General features: G+C 41.4%; 1 protein-coding gene across 3 annotated transcripts in view; it reads right to left on the bottom strand.

The window, feature by feature from the left end:
* LOC145439472 (uncharacterized) overlaps window positions 1-17950 on the bottom strand; it is a 48450-nt gene extending 30500 nt beyond the window's left edge. For all 3 annotated transcript variants that reach the window (XR_013915224.1, XM_080316963.1, XM_080316964.1), the window contains exons 1-4: window positions 17796-17950; window positions 17437-17583; window positions 9909-11339; window positions 2442-2755 (exon numbers count right to left, since the gene is read on the bottom strand). Coding sequence is in view for 2 of the 3 variants with exons in the window: in XM_080316963.1 (XP_080173089.1) it covers window positions 2442-2755; window positions 9909-11339; window positions 17437-17583; window positions 17796-17871 (1968 nt within the window). In the remaining variant the exon portion in view is untranslated. The remainder of the gene's footprint in view (window positions 1-2441; window positions 2756-9908; window positions 11340-17436; window positions 17584-17795) is intronic.
* Between the last annotated feature and the right edge of the window lie 8120 nt (window positions 17951-26070).

Raw genomic sequence — 26070 nt, forward strand, 5'->3', positions numbered from 1 at the left:
TGGAGGCAGTGCAAAACGCAACATTGCTTACGGAGTTTCCATGCCAGCTACGCTGTAAATTGCTATGGTCCTATACTTCTTGAAGTTGTTTTTTTTCCTCCGTGACTGCTCTCATAGCTCATAGGTCAGTTTATAATTGAGTTTGTTAGAGATTTTATTCTTTGTGTGATAAAAGTTCCTTATTACCACATTACTTCACCTTAGCATTTGATGCACTCTAATCATCCGCTTTTTACGCTCCTCAGAAGAACTGTCATTATGCCGGGCAAGAAGCGACATTATGCAGAGGCGTTTTTGAATCACGGCTTTGTAAACACACCACAACTGAATGGTGACGATCGACCACAGTGTGTCATTTGTCTCAAAGTTTTGACCAACGAAAGCCTAAAGCCGTCAAAACTGAACGAGCACCTCATGAAGCGTCATCCGCTACTGGCCGGAAAGAGTCGAGGATACTTTGAGGGCAAATCGAAGCAACTTCGAGGCATTCAATTTGGATCAGGTGGCATGGCTTCGGAGAAGCTAACGGCCGCTGTTGAAGTTTCGTACGAGGTGGCATACCGAATTGCAAAAAGTTCCAAGAACCACACAATCGCAGAAGACCTTATTATGCCTTGTACCAAGTTGATCGTTTCCAAAATGTGTGGGGAAGATCAGGCCAAGAAGCTGGAAGGAGTATCAGTCTCGAACACCACAATTCGAAGAAGGGTTGATGATCTTGCAGCTGACATCCTTGCCCAAGTCGTTGCCGAAGTGAAGGCAAGTCCTCACAAAATGTTTTCTCTCCAGTTCGATGAATCCACGGATGTAAGCAGCTGCGCAGTTTTACTCGGATACGTTCGATACATTCACGAGTACTCTGTCAAGGAGGAATTTTTGCTTGCCAAGAACTTGAAGACAACAACGAAAGGAGAAGATATCTTCAACCTTGTGAACGATTTCTTGGGCATGCACGGTTTGGAGTGGAACAATGTGCAGCAAATCTCTGTTGACGGCTGTCCCGCTATGATGGGTGGAAACCGCGGTTTCAGGGGCTTTGTGCAGCGGGAAAACTCGGACATTCATGTGGATCATTGCGCACTGCACCGCTACTCGCTTGCGTCCAAATCTCTGCCGGAGAGCTTGAAAATAGTGTTCGACCAAGCAGTGAAGGTTGTAAACTTCATAAAAGCGAAGGAGTTGAACAGTCGTCTTTTCAAGGAACTGTGCAAGGAGATGGGGCAAAAATATGAGGCATTACTGTACCACACAGAGGTGCGATGGCTATCTCGTGGCAAAGTGATCACCCGTTTGTTTGAACTTCGTGAGGCTGTTGAGATTTTCTTGATAGAAAAGAAGTCGGGCTTGGCCGAATACTTTTCAGACCCCCATTGGATTGCCCAGCTTGGCTACCTGGCCGATATTTTTGTTGAGTTGAACAAAGGGAATCTGTCAATTCAAGGCAAGTGTGTGACTGTGATCCACTCGAAAGAAGCTGTAGCAGCATTTATCGCGAAGATGAAGTTGTGGATTAAGCGGGTCAACAGAGGTGTACTGGCACAGTTTCCAACGCTCGACATGTATCTCGAAGGCCTGGAGACAGAGAATGAACCCGACTTCACAGAGGCGTTGAAAGGGAACATAGCTGACCACTTGGGACAGCTAGTCGAGAAAATGGAAGAATATTTTCCGGATTTGGACACCACTAACATGGGATGGCTAACTGAACCGTTCAGGTGTCTTGACAGCCAAGTGGACGACGATGACTTTCCCGCCAAGGAGGAATTCATCGCCCTCAGAATGAGTGAGGCCTTGAAAATTGATTTCAAAGAAAAGAATTTGGATGCATTCTGGATAGAAAGACTTCAGGATGCACCAACATTGGCCACACGGGCATTGAATGTTCTCATCTCCTTTTCGACATCATATCGTTGCGAACAAGGATTTTCGACCATTGTAGGGTTGAAAACCAAAAAGCGGAATCGCCTGGATGTCGAAAACGACGCAAGAATTGCCCTCAGTACAACCAAACCCAGAATTGCAAAGCTAGTGGTAGATATGCAAGCTCAACCTTCGCACTGATTGAATATTATCTTTGTCATTCCACGACAGTTGTCTTGGTGTTTGCTATCCCTTGCTTGCATTTGTTCCTTGGCAACGAACGTCTGCAGCCTTTTTCCACTGATAAACCAATTTATTTCTCTTTCAAACTTGATGTCGCTTTTTCTCAGGTCGGTCTCTCCCTCAGGTAAAACTCCCATCCTGGACTGGACGATCGTTTTTGAGTGTTTAGTGATGAAACGTGGTTTTGATGGAAGAGGGGGGTAAAAACCTGTCTGGAAAGTCTGGTTTTGGGTAACGGGGAGAAAAAGGTTGGGAACCACTGAATTAGATGAATCTAGAACAGCCTACCTCTATTTATTGTTTTCCTACGAAATTCGTGATTTCATGAAGTGACTCACGTAAATTCGATTTTCCAGACACCTTGCAATGATGCCCAATAGTTCGTCGTCGATGCTGCAGCCCTCTAGTATCAAAGAATCAAGGCTTTGATACCTTGCTGCAAGCGCTCCAACGACATGAGCTTTATCGCGAGTAATTGAGATCTCAGATGCGTTGATGACGGAATGCTGTTTCATGAGAGTGTCGTCGCCTGATTCAAAGATCGCTGTATAGAGTTCCATGCGAACGTTGTTATCTTCGTATCCAGTCTTCTCCTCGAGTTGAGAACGAATCGATCGATCAAGCACGTGCTGTTTCTCCTTTCGATCTGACGCTGTGACGCAACAAGCTGTTTGGTTTATAGTCTTGGCGGTATACGCACAACGTGAAGATTTATTTACGCTACGGAGCTATACAGGGTGATGCTTGAGCAATTGAACTGTTGAATCGACTTCATATGACCCTGTCATGAGCATTGAGAACCATTGTCTTATAGTGATCAGTGGGTCGATTTTTTTAAACCTAAAACACGAATGATTATGACCTAAAATGGAAATTGTGACATTTTGTAGCATGGCAAAACTTTATTTTGACTAACTTTTGCCCCCGTGCATGTCAATTAGATGTTTTCGCACATAGTGTTAGAATAGTACTACTTATTTTCATTTCTTGATGATACTGTCAGTCCTTAAGAGGTAGTTTGGCCTGAAAAACCTAGATAATGAGAAATTTTTACATGAAAAATCTTTATTTTAATTGAATCTGGGCCTATGAAGAATTCCATTAGTTACATTACACAGTATGGCAGAAATATTTAAAATTTGTTTTAGTACAACCAAAGATACTTTTCCTACATTCTGGGGTAGAAAGTGTTTGTTCTTACTAAGAATGGAGAAATAAGGTTCAACAGGCGCAGTTTTTGGCTAGCAACGCTGAAGTTGTGCGTACACTGATGGTGACAGACCGTGTTGCTTCAATCTGCCAATGTTGTCTACATCACTATTTTTCATAATGCGCGTCTGGATATAAGAACCAATGCCCAGTGCGCACGCAGTCTTCCTTCAGTTAGAATATTGCGGTACGATGGGCATAACACCATGTCAACCTATTTGTTTCATTTGGCGGTTTACGGTTCACACTTGGCATACAGTGAGCAGACAATGAGCCGTCCACAACGGTAGGCCTATAAAGTAGCCTATCATATGTAGAATGTCAAATGATAAGTTCACCAACAGTGAAAACATCTCCGACACAAACGAAGTGCGGGTTGCACAACGAAATTTTGACTGACGAGAGAAACAAATGTCCAATGCTGCTTTGAGAAATTCCAAAAAATAGAATATATGGAAACGATGTTGATTTCCAAAACAGTGATTAAGTGCGTTAATGGAAGGCTTCATGTTCACGTTAGAATACAATGAAGCTTGGACACATCAGTGGTGGCTCTACGATTGGGGGGAGGGGGCTGGGCGAGACTTCCCGCCCCCCTATAAGTATGTAATCGCTCCGCCCCCAGACCCCCTTTCCAATCTATTAATAACAACTTAATATAAGTGCGTCATATGGAACGGAATTAAGTGGTGTGTGTATGACACTGTAACACGGCTTTGAAGCAGGCTTAAATGTGGAGGTGCTCTAGCTCCTGAACCTTCTTTTATCATACATTGCCAAATTATAAAAGAAGTGACCCAGTTAACTATAGCTCATGTCTTCATGTTGATGATGTATGGCAGGGGTGGGCAATCTGCGGCCCGCGGGACGCATGCGGCCCGCAACACCGTTCTGTGCGGCCCGCAAGAGTCTAAAGAAACTATTTTTAAATATTGATAAAATGCGTACTAAAAATCGAATTAATGCAGGTACTTGATTAACTATTTCTTAGTATATTTCAGCATGATAATTCTAAGACAGTGGTTCTCAAACTGGGGGGCACGACCCCCTTGGGGGCGTGAAAGGATCTGAAGCGAAGCTGAGCGCAACTGAAAAATTGTTTCGCACTCCGCGCGATTTACATACAATTAAACGTTATTGCTCTGTATTTAGTCTGAATTACATATTTAAAAATATCTCATCCACAGTCGTAACCTTCCATGCCATCAAACTACCCGTTAGGTTTGCTAGCATCCTGGTTGCGTTTTGTGATATGACGATAAGGGGGCGCGAAATCTTTCACCATCATAAGAGGGGGGCGTATCTTAAAAAGTTTAAGAATCACTGATCTAAGGTAAATACTTAATATCACAGTGGGATAGCTGCAACGAGATTGACATAATTTGGATCACGGGTGAGATTTCAGATTGGCCACTCCATTTTTAATTATTTCAGTCTTCTGCTTATAGAAGACGAGTCGGACGTGTCTTGGGTAGATTCGTTTGTATGCGTAGAAGAGGGGTATTTATATTTTATCTACACATAGTAGAAGCGTGTTTGAACCTAACATATGGTTATAAAGCTGTCAGCATTGTGTGTCCTGGAACTGAAACAAAAGTGGAATTAGTAAATCTCTGTACAAATCGCTGCTCACAGATTTAAATTTCAATCCTGTTTTAAGAATCGGGTCAACCGACTTTCATCTCTATAATTTTGACAAATTGGTTATTGAGGTCCGCCAGCCTATGAAATCTCGCCACTATATGTTTCTGGCGCGTGTACGATATCATCAAAGCAATGTTTGGCTTGTTTTAAATAAGCACTTACGTATATTATCTCCATGTCCTCACTATATAATCAAATATCAATATTACGTTTCGGTTAATAATCCTAATTTTATATAGTGCGGCCCGCGAATGGATTCAGATGTTCAATGCGGCCCGCGAGCTCAAAAGTTTGCCCACCCCTGATGTATGGGACGTAGCGTGAAATAATAGAATAGCGATACAACTGCTGTAGGATAAATAGACCCCACTCATCTGGAAAGCTATCGGCTGACATTAGTAATAAGCCAGCACACCACGTCAAGTTTTGAGCCAGGCGCTAGATTAGGCCATATCTATTATTGCATGTGTGCAACGATAGACTACATCAAAACTAAGCAACTCTATCGCATGCAGAGACGTGATAATTATCGGAATATGGAACTTGACAAATGAAGAATTTGATGATGTTTGACCGATCTGTACGGAATCACTTTATCGATTAGGGAAGCAAGTGGCGCAGTTGGTTAAACACTGTAGCCATGACACCAATGGTTGCTGGTTCGAGTCTCGGTTCTGCCATGTTTCTATGTGTCGGAGGTTTATTTGGCCTCCTCATCACCGAACCCGCTGTAAACACTGCGCATTGAAAACCTTAGAAGAAGAGAGAGCCGAACTCTTGAAAGATGGCAGCAAATGAACCGGAAAAAGGACTCAAGACAAGTGTGCAAAACTTCATGGAATTTACTGTGCGGGCGCATATAACCAAGTTGTTGAAAGCGCCAATTACGTGCGTCAATAAAACAAACCTTCTTGATTGGTACACGAATTTCCACGTTTATTCGCTATAATCCTTGAATAAAGCGCTCAAACCAAAGAGGGGGACCTTCAATCAGGGGGCCCCGGGTGACCGCCCCCCTAGCCCACCCAAAAAGCCATCAATGCGTGGACAGATAATTTCAAGACTATCAGATTGAACAAATTGTATCGTTTGATTTGCGCGCTTTTTAAGCTTTTTATTGGAATGTATTTTGAACGTTCCTACAACTTACTTCGATGCAGCAGCTCAAGTCGTCTTTCAATTATTTTGCCATATAAATAGAGTGATGTGCATTCGGTAGCCTTTAACAGCCATCTGTCCTAACATATATTGATCCTCGCCATAATACCACTAGTGGCGTGATTACTGATGATCATTGAATTACGAGACGAACTTTTTAATATTGCATTCTCCAAAATCGTGAAAATAAAACGATTGCGATTATTAATTGCCATTACAATATTAGTATTCGTTGGGATATGCAACACCTCTCAATCTGTCTAGCTTTAACAAGACACCGCGGGAGATAATCTGGTGGGTAAGGAGTAGGCCTATAGGGCTGTTCAAAAATACCCTTTTTTTCTTGATTCCAGCCATTCAGTGATGAAATTGTCAGGCTACCCGAAAAAAGTCTGCACATCAAATTTACTTTAATTTCTAACAAGTTAGGCTCCGCAGATCCAATTAAAATTTTTAATTTATGAGGGAAAATTGAAAAAAATTCAAACTTTCCAGTCAAACCAATGAAAGTGTTAAGCTGTATTCAATGACGATGCAAGACAAATTTGACTCAATTCCAATTACCAGAAGTGGAGTTATTTGAGTTTTTCGTTGATAATTCTCGGATTATCCTTGATTGGTGGATAAGTGCTTCGAATGCAAGTTTTTTCTGCCTGTTCATTGGAATAGCTAGCTAGTCATCGGCCGAATGTAATGCGGTATATGGTATAGCGATACACCCTTTAAAATTATGACATACTTTTGGGTGTACGATCAGCGTGCACTCAAAGGTGGTGTGGACACTCGGAAAATCACGTGACTGTCACGTCCAGATGCCTTGAACGACTTTGTTATTGTCGATCCGTCTACAACAGTAATTAAAGGCAAAATCGCTATTGCTCTTTGTTAATTTAACCCAGGGTTGTAACCAAGTCACAAGGTTCCGAGTAACAGGTCAATCTCACTTTTATGATTTTTATTCGAGTCAAGTCGAGTCATTTTCAATTCACCACCGAGTCAAGTCCGAGTCCAAGTCACGAAGTATAGGGTCAAGTCCGAGTCATGATATTTTGACTCGAGTCCGAGTCCAAGTCATTGTGTTGACTGTGCAGTTCAGAGATAATGGCATGCGAAACCCACTTTCACAACTCTGGTCTGATCCATATCTTCGCATTCATAATATATTGATTTTCCTCACTTTCAACAGTTTCTGGTAGCGTTTTCAAGTACCAGTACTGATAGACAAAATAATATTAATGTGATAACTTTACTATTATTGCAGCAAACAAGACGTTCATATTGTCGTATTTATTCCACTGGAAGCTTTTCGACTGGCTCTCTTCAGCACTGAACGCCAGTAAATGAGGTTAACCAAGTTCGAAATATAGAAAGAATATTGTCGTTGTGACGTAATAATAACAAGTACACATAGTCGCGAACAGCAGTAAACAGCAGTCGAAAAGCTTCCAGTGGAATAAATATGACAATATGAACGTATTGCTTGCTGCAATATTAAAGTTCTGTACTTCGAACAGTCTATTTACTATTATTCAAAATTACAATAAAATGCCTGTCTTGGTAGACCCAGACTCGAGTCGTATGATTTGGTCCGAGTTATGCGTAATGACTCGAGTACAAGTCGAGTCTACTCACAAATTTACTAGAGTCGAGTCGAGTCATTTTTAATTTCAAGAAAAAGACTCGATTCGAGTCGAGTCACCAAAAAATCTCGACTCGAGTCGAGTCATGACTCGAGTCATTACAACCCTGATTAAACTATGTTCCATATCGAGTTGGGTGACAGAATTTAGTATGGTATATTTTGATGCTGTCATCTAGCGTTGTACTAAGTTTCAAGGCTGTGACTTGATGAGTAGGATAGTAACTTCGCTGTCGAATCGAGTAACTGGTAGATCAGCGCACACCGATATATTGCCGACTTTGGTAACGGAATTACTATGCTAATCATTGAGTAGCAATCCTGAAACTTACAGCGAAGCTGCGCAACACAACACAACACAACCAATATATACCATGCCGAATTTCGTCATCCACTTCGGTATGGAACATTTTCAAAATTCACAAATACCAATATCAAATTTTGCGAAAATTCCTTTATGCGGTAGGCTCAATGCCAAATCAGCGCACGCAGACCCTGGATACTCGACTTTGATAACGTAATTACTAATGCAATTATTGAGTCACAGCCTTGAAACTTGGTACAGTGTAAGATTTTTTCATCAAAATATACAATACGAAATTTCATTATTTATCGCCGTATAAAATACATTCAACTTGTACACATACCAATACTGGCTTTTGCGAAAAATCTGCTATGCGCCAGATTGAATGCCAGATCAGCGCACACCCTGACATACGCGACTTTGATAACGAAATTGATACTGTAATAATTGAGTCACAGCCTTGAAACTCGACACAGTGCTAGATGTCTCCATCAAGATATATAATACGACATTTTGTTATCCACCGCGGAATAAAACACATTCAAAATCTACATATAGCAATCCGGCTTTGGTGAAAAATCTGTCATGTGGTGAGGCTAGATGCCAGGTCAGCAATCAGCCTGATATAATCGACTATGATAACGAAATCACTATCCTAATCACCGAGTCACACCCTGAAAAGTTGTTTCGGTGTACGATGCAATCATCTGGCCTTCAGCCTACCGCATAACTGATTTTTCGCGAAAAACAGTGTTGGTATGTGTAGATTTTGATTGTGTTCTACACGGCCATGGATAACAAAATTTCGTACTACATATCTTTATGATGGCATCTAACACTGTACGAAGTTTTAAAGCTGTGACCCAATAATTACAGTAGTAATACGTAATCAAAGTCGAGTATCAAGGGTCCGCGTGCCCTGTTGTGGTAATGAGCCTACCGCATGAAGGAATTTTCGCAAAATTTGATATTGGTAGGGCCTATATGTGAGTTTTGAAAGTGTTCCATACTGGGATGGATGACGAAATTCGGTATGGTATATCTTTGTTTTGTTATCTAACTTCGCAGTAATTTTAGGATTGTCACTAAATGATTAGCATAGTAATTCTGTTATCAAAATCTGCAATATATCGGTGCGCGCTGATCTACCAGATACTCGACAACGACAGCAAAATTGCTACGCTAATCATCAAGTCACAGCCTTAAAACTTGGTACAGTGCTAGATGACAGCATTAAACTATACCATACTAAATCCTGTCTTCCAACTCGATATCGGACATAGTCAAAATCAACAAAGACTAATAAGGACCTTGACTTTAAATACTGTTGCAGACGGATTGACAATAATAAAGTGGTCAAAGGTATCTGGGCGTGACAGTCACTTGATTTTACGAGTGTCCACACCACCTTTGAGTACACGCTGGCACAATAAACCCGGATAAAGATCGCTAGTCTAGTCCACGAGTTTACTCTACAGACAATCTCGTAAATATACTCATTACGAAATACTAGTTTACTGCCTTCAAAGCAGTTGTATGGCCTAACAAATGGACTATTGTGACGTTGGCTACTTATATCACAAAATGCCACACTATTTCCAAACAGTGCCAACACTGCGGTTTGGAACTCGATTAGAAACGGCGGGCCGCATTCTCTTGATAGCTAATTATTATGTCACGGGCCGGACGATTTCGCTTGGCGGGCCGTAGGTTGCCGACCCTTAGTCTAAAAGCAGGGCCCACTTTTGCCACTTTCTTCAAAAAACGTTGACTGGATGACCTAGCTCTAACAATTAGTATGGAATTATGGAATCAACCTCATCAAACTGAGTCACATGTATGAAATCTGACCTCTGTAAAGTTCATTTTGTGATTTCGAGAAGACGACGCCTGCCACGAATCTTCGCACGACGGACCATCTCTCCTCATGAAGATGTTCTTCATCGAAGCGACAGAATTCGTTGTACTCCATTTCTGTTACGAAGATGGCTGCCAGATATTCCTGAATACTTTGATGGCAAAAAAAGAATGTGAAATCTCCTTGCATCAAATATCGGCTTAGTAGATTGTTGCCCGGAACTTTCGTCATTAAATCTTGCACTTCCTCGGCGGTAACTCCAAATTTATCCAAGTCCGTTTCTTTGAACATGACCCTGCCTTCTTCCATACCACGAAATGCCAGTGCCTTCAGTTTATTGACTATCGTTAAAATTTCTTTCCGATTTCGAATGTTTTCGACGCTTTGCAGAGTTAAAATGATCCTGTTGTATAGTTCTGTGACCGTTGCTGGGGGAGGTTTACTTGAATCCCTCCCCATCACAACTGCCGTTAAAATCAGAAAAACGGGGACAGAAACTAGATTGAGCAATCTTGGGGACATAGTTTCAATCTTCTGCCAGATATCCTCTCCTTCCTCTTTGAGTAGAAAGGCGAACAGTCTATGCGCGTCTTCTAAAGTAAGACCATTGAGCGTAATGATGGTTTCGGGTCGCGCCATCGCCGGTAGCTCCGAAACCTTGAACTCGCGAGAGGCTATGTAGATCTTAACGTGACGGAGAATATTACGGGACAGAATGTTGTACATGACTGTCCAGGAGCATGATTTCTCATGCTTTCTTATTTTCCGGAGACTTTTCTCATCAAATTCCCACCTTACTTGGTCGAGCCCGTCAAAGATTATAATCGCCTCTGATTGATGTTCAACGAGCCATTCAAATGATCGAACTTCGTCCTCTTCGTTTTGGTACAGCCCCCCAAATAAAAATTTAGACGGTGTTATTTCGCTCTCTCCTGTAACACCCTTCAATTCAATAAAATGTACCATCTTTTGATTGAAAGAAGGCGGATTTTCAACTTCATCTTTTGCAGATATATCGAGACCTTGGCGAGCTATTCTGCGTGTAAGTGTTGATTTTCCAGATCCAGCGGATGCGACAATAGCGGTTACACCAACTGTTTTTAAGGAGGTTTCTTTTTCCCTCCTCCATATGGATGCCACTATGTCGTCAATTCCGATCATTTTCGCTTCAATATTGTCTTGATCAAAAAAGCCAACTTCTTTTCTAAGCTGATTATGGTCAACTATCCCCCGAGACGGCTGGATTCTGATGTTGTCATAGCGACCTTTGTAATAATCTTGCACGTCAACTTCTCGCATTTGTGGATAAACTTTAAAGTTAGGCTCGTGAAGGTTTTCAAGTCTGAAGTCCTCAAGGATGTCAATGGCGGTCAGTTCCCTAGTATTGTCGTTGCAAATTTGTATGAGCTTTCGTTTGCTGATATCTGAAAACGCAGACAGGGAATAATGTTGAATCTACGAATCGACACAGTTTAACAGGCAGCCGTTACTCGTACGGTGATTCGATTTGAATTTGAAATTGAACTGTCGGAGGCGACCAGTAGTGATGTTCTCGTTCTTGTGATCAAAATTATTAAAAAATATTCATTGAGCACTGAAATGTGACGTCACAGTTTTAATTAACGTGAAATCCGTTTTGTAACGATAACATCCCATAGTTATTTTAAAAGTTGTATTGGATCATGCGTGCACTCACCAAGTCATGCTCTTGGTTTGTTTTTGTTCTTGGGTGATTGGTATATTTGATGTCCATCTACTTTTCTACAGGCCTAATAAGTAATTAGATATGACACTGATTTAGCTCAACATTAGTTAATTTCATTGAAAGCGCCACGTTGAAACGATGGTGATAAAATTGCAAATAAAATACTTTCTACGCTGAAATCATAGACCACGAAAATGGAATAAACTGAAGGGTAGGTAAATATTTTCCAGACGTGGTCAGTAACGCATTACTTCTACTTTTTCGAAGTACTCAAGTAGTGGTATTGTGACGCAGCAATGCCGTTTAGAATAAGATGCCGCAGCTAAGCAGCAAGTGAAGAGTGGCGCAAACCGCAAGCGTATTGACCATTGTTGCGCAAGTGACTGATCATACACAATCTCGCTCTGGCTGTGTACTTGCTCCTGAGCTGCAACATTTTGTTTAAGAAGGTATTAGTGCGTCACAATCCAAAACTTCGTTACAATGACAAATTCGAGGCTGATTTTGGGGGTTCAGGGACCACGAGCCGATAAAAATATATATTGTCGTAATCAGTACCTTATCAGCTTGCGATAGATACCAATTTCATTAAAATTCAACCCAGTCGAGTTCCTATGCTGTGAAAAATCTCTGAAAGGGAAGTAGCAGCACGAAGCATCTCTCTGGACCTGTATTCATGAAAGCTTTTCAAAACTACTTACATAGGTATATTTAAAGCTAGCAAAATCTACTTCTACATGAACTAGTTTTAAGCGGCTTTTAAAAGAACTATTTCTACTCATATAGTCGACTGTATTTTTGCTTCGCTGGTTCTACTTTAAGCGAGTAGCTTTCTTGACAATTGACCACCTACGTATATTTTCTCAAGTGATGGTATAGTCAGAGGTGGTCAATAACGAAGTACTTCTACTTTTTCGAAGTACTCAAGTAGTATTCCTCTACTTCTGGTACTTACTCAAGTACATCTGATTTTCGCTACTTCTACTTTTACTTCGTAATCTTATGTGATCTACATACTTACTTTTCGCTATTTTCAGTTTGTCAAGTAGAAGTAGTTCAATCTTCCAATCAGGAAGATGGCCTGAGGAATTTCGGGGCTGTTTTCACGGAGTATCAACTTTTAATTTTCATAAACGTTGAGTAAAGCCCAGAATTTTCGTTGCGCTTCGCGTGCAGTGGATACGGAGTGACCAGTATGATTTCACGAAAGTATCGATGAATATAATTTAGGTAGAGGGTTGGCGTGGTTCCGTCCACACCACATTGTCGCCCTTCGCCCGTATGAAATAAGTCATCGCAGTATATATGGCTCATCATAACGTTTGAAACTGATGTTTCGCAATCTAGCATTTACTTATCATATCCTAATCTAGAGCATGTCCATGGCGCGTCCTAATCTGGAAAAGTGCACTCTGACTTTTTTTTATTAGTTTTAAAGCTGTTTTAACATACCACCTTTGTAACTTTCCGGACTAAAGGCATGAAATACATGTTCCGCTTTTAGAAGTAGTATTCATGTTTCACTTTCAATTCCCAGTATCATATACTTTGAGTTATAATTAATATCAGTTCTTCTGTCTAGATAACATACATGTTGAAGTATAAAAGCAAGTGTATAATGCCTTCATGCCTTTAATTTTCGGAAATAAAGCTACACAATATGGCATTTTTTCGGTCCACTATATTTTTTATTAACGTTTACTAATGGCGCAAAGTGTTTAGACCATATCCCCTACAACTTCTGCGTATTGCTCTTCGACTAAATCACGGACATTATAATATGGGGGACGGCGGCATATCATGCTATTTTCTAAAACGTTCTGTTCGAGAAAACAGAGGATTAGTATCGCATTTCCATATCAATACTATCATTTTCATCCCATGATGTGGACGAATGCTTATGCCGTCGACTGAGGCCGTTGAGTGATTTAGCATCATGGTGAGAAACCTGTGAATGCGATGAACCTTTGCAACAGCATTTAGGTGTTGGCCTTTTACGTTCCAGGACAGACCATAACATATGAACTTACGGCAAATATTCGACTATGTGACTCTGTGAGGAACACTGCTAAAGCTATAATCAGCGATAAAACGGTGGTCCAAAATGACCACCAAATTAGTGATATACCCAGGCACCGAATTGGTGGAGCCGAATAATCCTGTCGTCGCAGCCTGAACCTCGCGGTATAAGTGCTACCCGGGAGGGAAAATATATTGCGCGCTTGCTGGAGAATGGGCTTTTGAATTAGAATTTGTAATTGATTGCGTCCTACGACTTAGGATAGGCGTTTATTCGTTTGTCTGGTAGGTGATGATAGCGATTCCAATACTTATGAGTAGCTACAAAAATTCCTCGAGGTCACGCCATAAAATTCTTCAGCGTATTAATTAATACCAATCGTCCCGGCGGAAGCTAACCGACGAAAAACGCCCGAATTCTCCTAACAATGGGTTTGTTGATATTTTGTTGTTGTTGTTGTTGTTTGTGGTTTGTGGTATTCATGGTGTTTGTCGACAACTATAGTCATTTACACCGGGCCAATTTTTCTCATTTCTATTCCTTAAATGCCGACTTGTAGCACGGCCCACTTCTAGGCATTTATAATACACCGTTTACACGAGTGAGATGGCGAGGAGGAGCCTAGATAAACCTCCAACACTTGGGTAGAAATTCTGGAGTCGACCTCAGTCGGATTCGAACCCACAACACATTGGTGTTGCAGTTGTGGATTATACCACTACGCTATCTCGCCACTTCGTTCCTAAATCATGGGTCATATGGATAATGTGGAATAACATGCCCGAAATAATTTGAGATGCACCCAAGATCAACTGTACCGTTAACTCTTATGTAAGTTGGCCGAGCGCATGGCTTTAGAGTAGGTTCACTTCACCATTGACCTCAACCTCTTCATTAGACATTTTTAACATACCGATTCTGGAATATCAATTTTATCGCCGATTTCTGCGCGACGAGTGTACTAGGCTCAATCTTCATTTTACTCTGTTTGAAGTGTTGTCTAACCCAGCCCTATCGCCCGCTGTTTCTGAATTTGTACTATCAAGTGGTTGATACATCTGAGTGCCGTTTTCATGCTGAGTGCCTTTTTCTTGAATTTTCCTGAACTTATTTGCGTCCGTGGCACACAAGACCTTAACAGATGATAAGTGCCACTGAAAACCTTTAATAATAATAATATTAATACCGATTCTGGAAACTTTAAACCCGCAGACAACCACTCCAACACTCCCGCAAAGTGCACTCTCAATATATTCTGATTTATTACTAATACCAGGCGAATCAATCTATTTCTTTATTATTTGAAACCGTGCTGATGCTAAAAGAAAAATAGTATATTGGTGAGGATCTCCGTAAAAACATTATGATCTTGTGTACCTGCAACGGCTCTAAGTAGTATCATTTGAGAATGTTCGATTCTATTTCAAAGTAGGATTCAAAGCCTCATAATAAAACCTACTCCTGCCAGTAGCAAATTTCTTTTTCGCCCACTTCATAAAAAGAAAATTTACCGTAACTAACTAACTATGATTGCTACTCTACGACTGCTACTCTACGGTCCTGATTTCGAGAGGATCAAAAGTATTAGTAATATGTGCAAGTACCAATATTATTGACAAAATTCATCCATAAACTAAAAACAAATCTCCACGCTTCGCGTGGCTGTATGCCTTATGCATATGCACTTTTTACAACATAATTACTCGCAATTTCAGTGCATATTGCGTAACAAGCAGATATATACACATATTTGTTAGTAACAATTCATTCATTGATACGTGGTCCCTGCGTTCCCTAGGTCAGTTGATTCGACTTCGAGTCTATGGTGCTTCGTATTATCGTTAGAACGCAACTAGATGATTTACGTTGCATTAGGGATGGTGTGAACTTGAGGTTCACGTTCGCGTTCTGTGTGTGAACATGAGAAATTTAGAGGTTCGCGTTCACAACAGAACCTTGGTAGGTTCTGCACTGTGAACCTTTTTCATATATTACAATTTTCACTTCATTATGACATTTTTGGTTCGAATTTATTGCATTTCAACTGCGGGCCGCTCTATGCATGGCGCTGGCAGCATAAAAAACCAACACAAAACGAGCATGCACCTTGACAATATCAGAGATTCTACTTGCTTTATTACAAAAGTTTGCTTGAAATATCCAGCTTTCCGTTTGTGAATATTTAGTGACTCACTGCTGTGAGCTTGAACCGCAATCACACAACATCACGAGCGACATGCAGTACACGTAGTCAGCGAATGATGCTTATTCAACCAATCAATGAGATTGATATCGTTTTTTTGATGTAACAAATCTAGCAGGCGTACGGGGTCAATCTTGACTTCATATGTTTACTGTATCATTAAAACCAAATCCGTGCGATTGAGGTGTTGGCTACAGCTGTTTTACTTGTGACGTAGCCTAATATCGGTAGCAAGTATAGAAGTAGGGATGGTGTAAACGTGAGGTTCACGTTCGCGTTCTGTGTGTGAACCTCGGAAATTCAGAGGTTCGCGTTCACAACAGAACCTTGATGGGTTCTGCACTGTGAACCTTTTTCATATATACTTTCAATATTCACTTCATTATGACATCTTTAGTGCAAATTTATTGCACTTCAACTGAGGGCCACTCTGTGCATGCCGCTGGCAGCAGAAACAATCAACACAAAACGAATGTGCACCTTGAAAATCTCAAAAATTTTACTTGCTTTGTTATAAAAATTTGCTCCAAATACCCAGATTTCCGTTTGTGAATATTTACCGACTCTCTGCTAAGAGCTCGACTCGCAATCACACAACGTCATGAGCGAAATACGCTGCATGTAGTCACCGAATGATGCTTATTCAACCAATCAATCTTGACTTTATAATTTTATTGTATCATAAAAAAACGTGCGATTGGGGTGTTGGCTACTGCTGTATAACTTATTAATGGGATAATATCGGTAGCAAGTATAGAAACCCTGTTTCACACTCTGCTCAAAATCAATGTAGCAATACTCAGACGCTGAATACATTGTCCGGTCTGGCCAAGACTGTTAAGGCATAAGCATATATTCCATGGCAAGTACTCATCGAAATTGTTGGCTTATTGATTTTATGGAAGTATTATATCATTTGATTGCCTTAGTTGATACATTAAGCGACGTTTAAAACGCCAATATGCACTTCAGCATTGTGACATTATGTGGCCGGGTCTTCGCTAGGTATCGTATACATTAATATACGCTATCACTTCATTGAAAGATAGGGTTGGGATTAGCAATATGACGTCACGTGACGTCATGAGGTTCACGTTCGTGTTCACACAGAACCTTTCAAAAAGGTTCGCGTTCACACGAACCTGAACCTTTCAGAGGTTCACACCATCCCTACGTTGCATATTATGTCGCCGAAAGCCAAATAGGATTGGGATTTGGGTAGGTATAACGGTAACGGTAAAAGTACGGGTTAGTTGTGGGGTTATGAAGTCTCATGTTGAAGTTCTCATACTGAAGTATCTCCTACTAGATGTAGTTTTTCATGGTGCCGCATGCTCAAGTATCGGGCAACCGGTACTTGAATTGAATGAAAAGCAGGTGCCTTTTCCAAGTTCATCCGTACTACCCCGGTGATTTTCATTTCGTATAATTTCTGTATCAACACACTGATACCTCGGAGCACTCATAAAAATCTTTTGACTAAAAGAACCGAAACATTTTCAACCTATTTTGTTTCAGATTGAAAAAGTGCCTTCAAGCAAACCGATCTCCCCAATTGAGACACCGCGTTGAATGAAAGAGTATTGTTCTCACCTTGACTCGCTGGCGGTGATTCTCCTTCAGCAATGTTAATGTTGTAGACGACCTTGTTTGCATTGATCTGATCCCTGGCCACGACATTCACAGTGCTCTTTGTGAACTTCAGATTGACATTTTCACCTTCAGCCAAATTTGCAGATCCTAAGGCAAACGTTATATTGTAATGCGTGACAGGTTCCATACATAGCCTTGTCATGATATCATATGGATTGTAATGATTTCGTCGTTATCTTTCAGAGTATTATTTACACAACGAGCGAATATACTGTATTTGAATAATTGTACACCTGTTCTGTATGGATAATAATATGATTTTAAATAGTCTGAGTTCAAATACAACAATCATTACTCACCGCTTGCCCCGGGTGATAATGATGTAGGCTTGGCATCAGTGACACCAGAATTGTGATCTTGCCCCCCTTCTGCCATTGTATTGAAGACGTGATACTAATTAGCTAGCATATATGACAATACTGAAAATACACATATTAACTATGATGAATCTTTTTTGAGGCCGAGATTATTTATCAGTCCGAGCACTGACCTATATGGTAGTAGGCAGCACCGTAACTGCCGCACCCCAAACCCCCCCATTGGGGGCGGTCGAGTTCGAAGGGGGCCCAAAATTATTTCGTGAATTAGCATAAATCATAGAGTATTTTTTGAAAATTTATGCAATTTTTTCAAAATTCAAGTAGCCCTTTTTCTATATTATTGGGTATTGGGCCATTACCGCGCCACGACCCACCAAGACATACAATCAAGTTTTAGGCCATATAACATGCGACTCCAAGAAGTGTGCCAGAACGATCGGCAGCGAGAAAAGCTTGGCCGAAAAGGTCAAGCCCTTATGCAGACCGAAGACTTCGTTATATGTCCATAGGCGCCTGAATGACTGGCGCCGAATGTTCCTGTCTTTGCAATCTGAACCTCACAAGACAAATACCATCCCGCTGAGAAAAATTTTATGCCAGTGAAGAAATACCAATTTCAAATCGAGTGCGTCTCTTAGTTTAGAAGCCTACGTTTGGGCGATTCTATATTTTTTGATATAGCAGACTGGAAGTCGCGAAATAACATCATGTAACGAAGTCATATCAACGGGTCCGCCCGCCCGAAGATGTTTTAATCAATATTTACGGGCCCTCCCGTTTTCAAGACACTTCACTCAGCTCTACCGGTAAATCTAATTACGTGAGTAGAGAGGACAATAAATTGATAGCATAATATATATGCAATCGCCGATTTGATTGACCGATTTTATCATAAATTATCGAAAATTTTCGCGCTGGCTCACAATACAGTACAGATAATTTCGTGACAAACGCGAACAGCGTGATGGGGGCCTGACGAGGTGCTGTTTCGTTCCTGCCAACGGGTATACGCCCGAAGATGTTTAATTATTATTGGGTGGTCCTATCTTTTCAAACACACCTCACTCAGCTCTACCGGCAAATCTGATTACGTCAGCAGAGAGAAGATAACAATTGATAACAAATATGCAATTCCCGATCATACTGACCGATGAAATCATGAATTCTAGAAATTTTCCGCGCTTCGCGCGCTTAGGCGACGAAAGCTGATCCACTAAACAAACTCGCAAGGAATATGTTGAATAGTGGTGAACAGTGTATCGCCGGAGGGGGGTCTGGGAGGCTAAGCCCCCCAGAAGTTCGGTCCATAACCCTATGGGGGGCCCAAGACCAAAGTTTTGGGGGGGGCCTGACGAAGTGCTGTTACGGCCCTGGTGGTAGGATATTGTGAACATAAGGTTCACGTTCGCATTCTGTGTGTGAACCTCAGAAATTCGGAGGTTCACGTTCACATACGAACCTTGGTACGCTCTGCACTGTGGCCAATTTTGATATGTTACAAGTTTCCATGTAATTATAACCTCTTTGAGTAAAATTCTTTGCATTTCAATTTCGGACCACTCTGTGCGAGGCGCTATGTAGCATTACAAAAACCAACACTATACGAGTACGCACCTTGCGCCAATCTCAAATATTACACTTGGTTTGTTTTGTTACGCAAGTTTGATCGAAATACTCGGCTATCCGTTTGTGAATATTTAGTGACTCACGGCTGTGAGCTTATTCAGCCAATCAATGAAATTGATATAAAGAATTCATCGATGTCTAATGTTAAAACTATAGCAGGTGTGCAGGATGCCAGGATCCATCTTGAATTGATATGTTTATAGCAATATAAAAACCAAATCCGCGCGATTAAGGTGTTGGCTACTGTAGGGGAGACCGGGGACAAATGTAATTGGGGGCAAATGTAACAATCAACCTCACCTCTAGTAGGGTTGATAAATCTCCTTGATATTTTGAGTGCGCATGCGGTAGTTGTTTCTCCTAACATATCTGAAGTTACGTTGAGTAACGACGCGAAACCCCGAAATGATTTGAAAAAAACGACATTTTGGACACTTGAGTAAATATTTTCTGATCTGGAATAACTTGTTCAGACGAATGATACCTCAAGTGGTCACAACGTAATATATGTAGCTGAAACAATGTTACCACAATCTACCGTGATGATGGAAAAACTAGGACTTGCACCGCCGGAAAGGTACCATACTGAGTCACTATTCATGGTCGAGCGTGTCATGGGCAATTGTAACACTCAGTTACTTTTGCCCCGTTACAATATATTTTCAATGCCGTATATCTTTGTTCTTATGTTGGTATAACCCTTTACCTACTGCAGATGAATCGTACAACAGCCAGAAGTTCAATACCAGAACAGATAATACCTTGCCATACCATTTCTTACATGATCATATGTCGGAAAGGCCATACAGCAGTGGTCATGTGAATCTTAGGGTTCGGTTATTTCAGTGATTCTACCACCCTTTCTCATGTTGTTCGACTTTTGGTGTGTCGACCTTCAATGGTCACTTAAGAACTTGCCCATGACTGAATCTTCATCCCCTGACTTTGAGCATGGCCCACTTACATTTTGACATTTGTTGTGAACAATTTATTTAAATTTTGTACAGAACAGAAGAATGCCACTAGCTTTGACGCCACACAATGTTGTGTCCTCGTTCTGCTACACCAGTGGTTCTCAACCGGTGTGCCGCGGCACACTAGTGTGCCAATTGGACTGATCAGGTGTGCCGCGAGCAAATGTGGTAAAATAGGTCGGAGTATAACAAAAATCCAAATTTTGAGTGTGTCATTGTCGGTTTTTCTATTGAATATACCATATCAAGACACGCTACGTGGGAGGTGACTAGATAGAGCAGTGGTATATTCCACGGCTGCAACACCAATGGGTTGCGGGTTCGAGTCCGACCGATGTCGACTATAGAATTCCTACCTAAGTGTTGGAGGTATATTTAGCTAGGCTCTTCGCCATCTCATCCGCGTAAGAGGTGTCTCACAAAAAGCCTAGAAGTGGGCCGTGCGTCGGCAGATACGGAATCATAAATGCACAAAATCGGCCTGGTGTGAATGACCGTTGTAGTCGACAAACACCATGAATACCCCAAACACACAAACGCGCGATGTAGGCTATTATCTGACGCAGTGAACAGATACAAGGATGTCGAGACGACCATAGTTACGGTATCTGAATCAGGCATCCCCATTAGATTTGGTCTTTCTCTGGCTTTTTATAGTAAAGACGCTCTGAGCATAGCAACGTTGGAGAATCTCATAAATCTGCGACGCTTCGTAACTTGCCGTAACTGTCATGAATAAAACTGGGGTCTCCACCGTCAATGGCTGTGATACACTAGTTTGCCCACATATTCTAGCATTTAGGACGGTGGTAGATAACTAAACTTGAGAAATTGGACCGTGATGTTGAGGTTTGGCCGAAGGTGTTCACCTTTTACTTGTCACCTCATCAGAACCGGAGGCAGAACAGGGACATGACGCAGGTTGATGAACTTTTCTGTTTATGTTTGTAGTCGTATTTCTTGCCATGTCTTCGTCGTCGATGATCATTTTTCACCATGACGATATTACTTATTTTGATTCCTGAGATGCCCACTAGAAGCACGGCCCACTTTTTGTAAGACACTGCTTTTGCGGATCGGAGGACGAGTAGAAGCCTATATAAACCTCTTAACACCTAGGAAGGCATTCCCACCATCGAGAAATGAACTCATTGTAAGTGATGTTCACGTTTACAAATTAGAATTGCCAGCATAGCCATTCACATTGCGATTGTTAGGTAGCGTGCCAGCACTGCAGGTAAAATGTAGGCTCAGGACGCAACGTAATGTTGCAGGGGACAAGTTTGAGAATTGAGAAGTGAAGTTGATCAAATTATATCAGTAAACAAATTTCACCGACGCTGCGGTTTATTATCCCGGTTTGTTAGAACTACAATTTAACAGCGGCTGGCTGCTAGTAGGACTATTGAGGTATTGCTATCATCACAGGACCTTACACGATCTCCATGGAATCCATGTATATTGTATAATGTATATACAATACATACACCTCTACGCCTCTGTATTTGTTAGAGGCGATCGCGATTGGACTCTTCGATGCGACGGTTGAATACATCGACATTGAGGCAGTGGGCAGACTTTATTGTCAAGCCAATCTTATGAAATTAACCTCAGCCTGAAGTTTAAACGATATCCCAGCAGGCCAGTTACGTGGTAACAGAGGTAATAGCTGATAATTCAAAACCTCACACGGAATCAAAGAAATTTCTTATTCCTGCCTGCAATAAAATTGTAAAAAAATGTTTGGGGAGAATTGAAAACAATCCCCATGTCAATTGATACTATTCGTAGACGTATTTGTGAAATATCCGCAGAGATAAAAGAAAACTTAATTTCTTCTTTGAGGCAGAGAAAAGCCTACTTGAGTGCTCCGAAAAGGTATAAGTCACTGACCACCTATGTAAGACTGTGGTTGCTGCTATACGCATTCTGGTAGTTTGCCTTTGCCGCAAGCCAATAGAGTTCATAACCACTGTGCTAGTGTGCCGCGAACTATTTTTCATTTTCAAAGTGTGCCGCGAGGTCAAAAAGGTTGAGAACCACTGTGCTACACTATCATCGGCCCATTCAACCAAAATGTTTTAGCCAGGTCAGTTTTTCCCCTTCGCAGATAACCCAATGCCCAACCCATTGCGCACGCTGAACAGCAGCACCTTGGTAGAAGATGCCTAGTATGTGTAAGGAGATGATGGAATGAATGTGGTTCTTGTACTCTTTCAGCTCATGAAGAAGGCACGAAGGGTGATACTGTATTCAAATGCTAAAATGATATGGGGCGTAGCCTGGAAGCGTTCAAACTTCAATTTCTCTAGTTTAATGCTATAACACAAGTTATGCTTCCGTTTTCGTTGTTCATTTTATTTGTTTTCAGTTATAAATGACATTGTTATAATTTCCCCGCATGGGTGGTACAATTGCCCTTGGGTACGGCGCGATTGTAACGTTTGAGCGGTGATTTTCGCGACCCAAAATCTCTATGATTGAGTGTTGATTATTATAGCATTGGATTGCACCACTTGATACATTTGGTTACGTTTGAAAAGTCGTCATGTACTTCAGCATTGTGGGATAACGTGGCCTGAGTCGTCGCTACCCAGTCAACAAGAGTGTGTATATTCAATGCCGAACCAGGCGAAGACAGTGCTGGAGAGAAGTTAACGCAACCGTTTTGACACTACAGTGAGAGTGAGGCGGCACCTCTGATGTACAAAAACTGATCGCTCTCGAATTCAAAAGATCGATCGTTCTCCTTTCCATCGGTCGGCCGGGCAGATTGGTGTCATCGTTTTTAACCAATCAAATTGCGCATAATTATCTGCCTACCTTTGCGAGGTTCGTGAGCACTTGAGCGTGGAGAGATTGTGATGTCATAAGTCATCGGATGTTGTTCACCGTTGCACACTTGAAGTCTGAATTATCGTCCGTACCGGCGAATTGTATTTCCGAGATTATAGCGATGGAAGAGAATATGAATAAAGTTCTTCGTTGAGATGAGTTGAGCAAGAGATAGTTTGGGTTATTATTGAATTTTTTTACATGCTTGCTTGGATGTGTTTTGGCAGTCTAATAGTGTTTCGAATAGCAGATCAGTCATATTACACTGTAATTGCTTGTTTGCGTTAGGCCTGTGTTGTGACCTTTCGAGGAAAGCGTAGACGAATTTGCTTGATAGAGCTTTCTAGGTTTTTATTAACTGAAATTCGGCTACAATCTAAACCAGTGGTTCCCAAAGTGGGCGCCAGCGCCCCCCTGTGGGCGTTGGCGAGCGTGAAGGGGGCGCTGGCCATGAAATGGGCGATTGGGGGGCGCTGGCTATAAAAGTGGGGCGGTAGGGGGGCGCTGAGAGCAAATGGAGCGGTGTAGGTTTAGAAGGCAACTGCTCCGTAGTGTTGAAACAATTGATAAATAAAGCAGCTAAATTTGCAGTAAAAATGCAGAATCGATTCAGACTGGGAAATATAGGGTCTTCTGTCTATCTATTCAGCTGTACCGGAAAAGTCCATTGTTACTTGACAATGTTGAATCTGCCCATAAATTGGGCTTACCATATTTTGGAAATCTAAAAAGAGGACACTTTTCCAGAAATTTGTGTCTTGCAAAACCAGAGAAGAATTCTCAGAAACCGGTGAATTTTTCCCACTTTGTGATGGGTTGACTAAAAAAAAGGTCATCTTTTCCGCCCAGACCTGAATTCACCGTTTTTCACTCCGAAATAACCCGCCGGAGCGTCACTTCTGTCCTAATTTACGGCATAACACTCGCAATTTGCTCTGTATCTGACCTAAATTTTCGAAAAAGAGGACAGAAGGGCGTCCTCCGAGGACACTTTCAAAAAAGTCGAAAAAGAGGACAAATCCTCTTAAAAGAGGACGTATGGCAACCCTACCATACATGGACTAATTTAGCAGACGGCGATATCCCTGAAAAGCGTGGTTCATTGTGTGCTGTAAGAACTACGACGTAGTTGAGCAGTTATTGCTCTCTGCAAGGTGTGATGACTTTTTAACAGAAACTGCCTTGCGGGATTTGACTTTTGTTTCAAACGATTGTGGATTTACCACAGTGCCGCGACGATAGCCTTCGACACGGCGATTCTGGTTGCGAGAAACGATATCGCTTCCACTTGACGGGCATATTTTCCAAAATTTATGAGTAGAATATGTCCGATCTTAGTATATGTCTGATCTTAGTAATGATGAACCTGATAAAGGTGAAAACGACACTGTCCGGATTCACTGATAAGCCCGTGAAATTTCACCGAAATTTTGCTACACGTGAGCTGGTCCGATTGTCAAACTTGCATGAGCTACCGATCCAGCTCGAATACCCCATTTTGATGGAGAAACATAAATCAATCAACTCAGAAAATTGCGCGAGGAGATGGTGATTTAATTCCAGGATATATTCCAATTAGAAATTCCTCGCCGGATATTCAATCCATTCTGTGAAGTTTCCGAGCAAGAAATGATTAGGGAGCTGGTTACATAGAACAATTTTGTGTTCAACCCAAAGTTCATTATCTTCAATCAATCGTTCTGGATACACAATTGAATCATATAGTACAGTGGTCGGGAACCTTTTTCGACCGAAGAGCCATATTGGCCCAATATTTTCAATTTTACCTTCCAAAGAGTCATACATGTCAATCAACTGTTACGTCAAAATTGAACATCCGTGACGTATTGGTAGCACTAATGTATGAGATTCGTAGTGTGCGCCTTATTTTCTGCTCACGTGGGTAGGTGGAGCCAAACATGGTCACTACAGCAGTACATACCCATGCAGCGTGTGATACGCCAGAGACGTGGGGTTAGGGGAGGCCAGGGAGGCATTGTCTCAGATGTCGTCAGAGATGAGTGAATGAAAATTGTGAACCCTTCAATGGTTATTGGTATCTTCTATCGATGTTTATTAACGACTAGCCATTAGATTTTGGACATTTGTATTCCCATAATAACGGGATTTTCATATTTATTGTTCGGAAATAAAGGGCGAAAGGAGAGGTAAGGCTCAGGTGAGACACAGACGGGCCAAGCCTCACCTGTGACAGCGCAACTCGTCGTAAATATAGCTTCTTAAAATTTATGATCACTGAAATTAATCAAATGTAATTGTCGCGCTGATTCTGAAAATCTAAGAATTTATCGACTTCTAAAATATTCGGCGTAACCTAATGTTGCGTTACACCCCTGCATTTTTACGGCGGTGCTAGAAAGCTACTAACCAATCAAGAAAATAGATAGCTAGGGTGCCCTTTTTAATTTGAACTTGTAATTGTGAATGTCACTTCCGAGGCATTTTATTTCTCGGCGTAGAGAAGGAAGACAGTGTGTATTTGAAAACTGTATTGTCCTACAAGGGTCGCCATGTCTGCTATTCTCTTTCGTCAATCAAGGTACCGTGAAATCCAAGATTTCTAGGCGCGCGATGGCGGTTTGATCGAATTCGCGAGTGGTGTTATTCGCCGGTGCGACAGCAACTTAAATTCGGGGATTTTGAAAAGAGGGCGGTTCGAGCCCCTAACCCTGAATACCCCACTGTCTTGACCTCTAAAAGACATGTTTATGCTGCCACGTGAATAAATATTCTCGCCGTCATGAAAATCTACCGCAATATTGATAAATTAGGTATAAAATTAAAAATTTCTCAAAGAG

The sequence above is a fragment of the Botryllus schlosseri genome, chromosome 5 (assembly GCF_051294905.1).
Source record: "Botryllus schlosseri isolate E-star chromosome 5, Bs_hap1, whole genome shotgun sequence".
NCBI classification, from domain to species: Eukaryota; Metazoa; Chordata; class Ascidiacea; order Stolidobranchia; family Styelidae; genus Botryllus; species Botryllus schlosseri.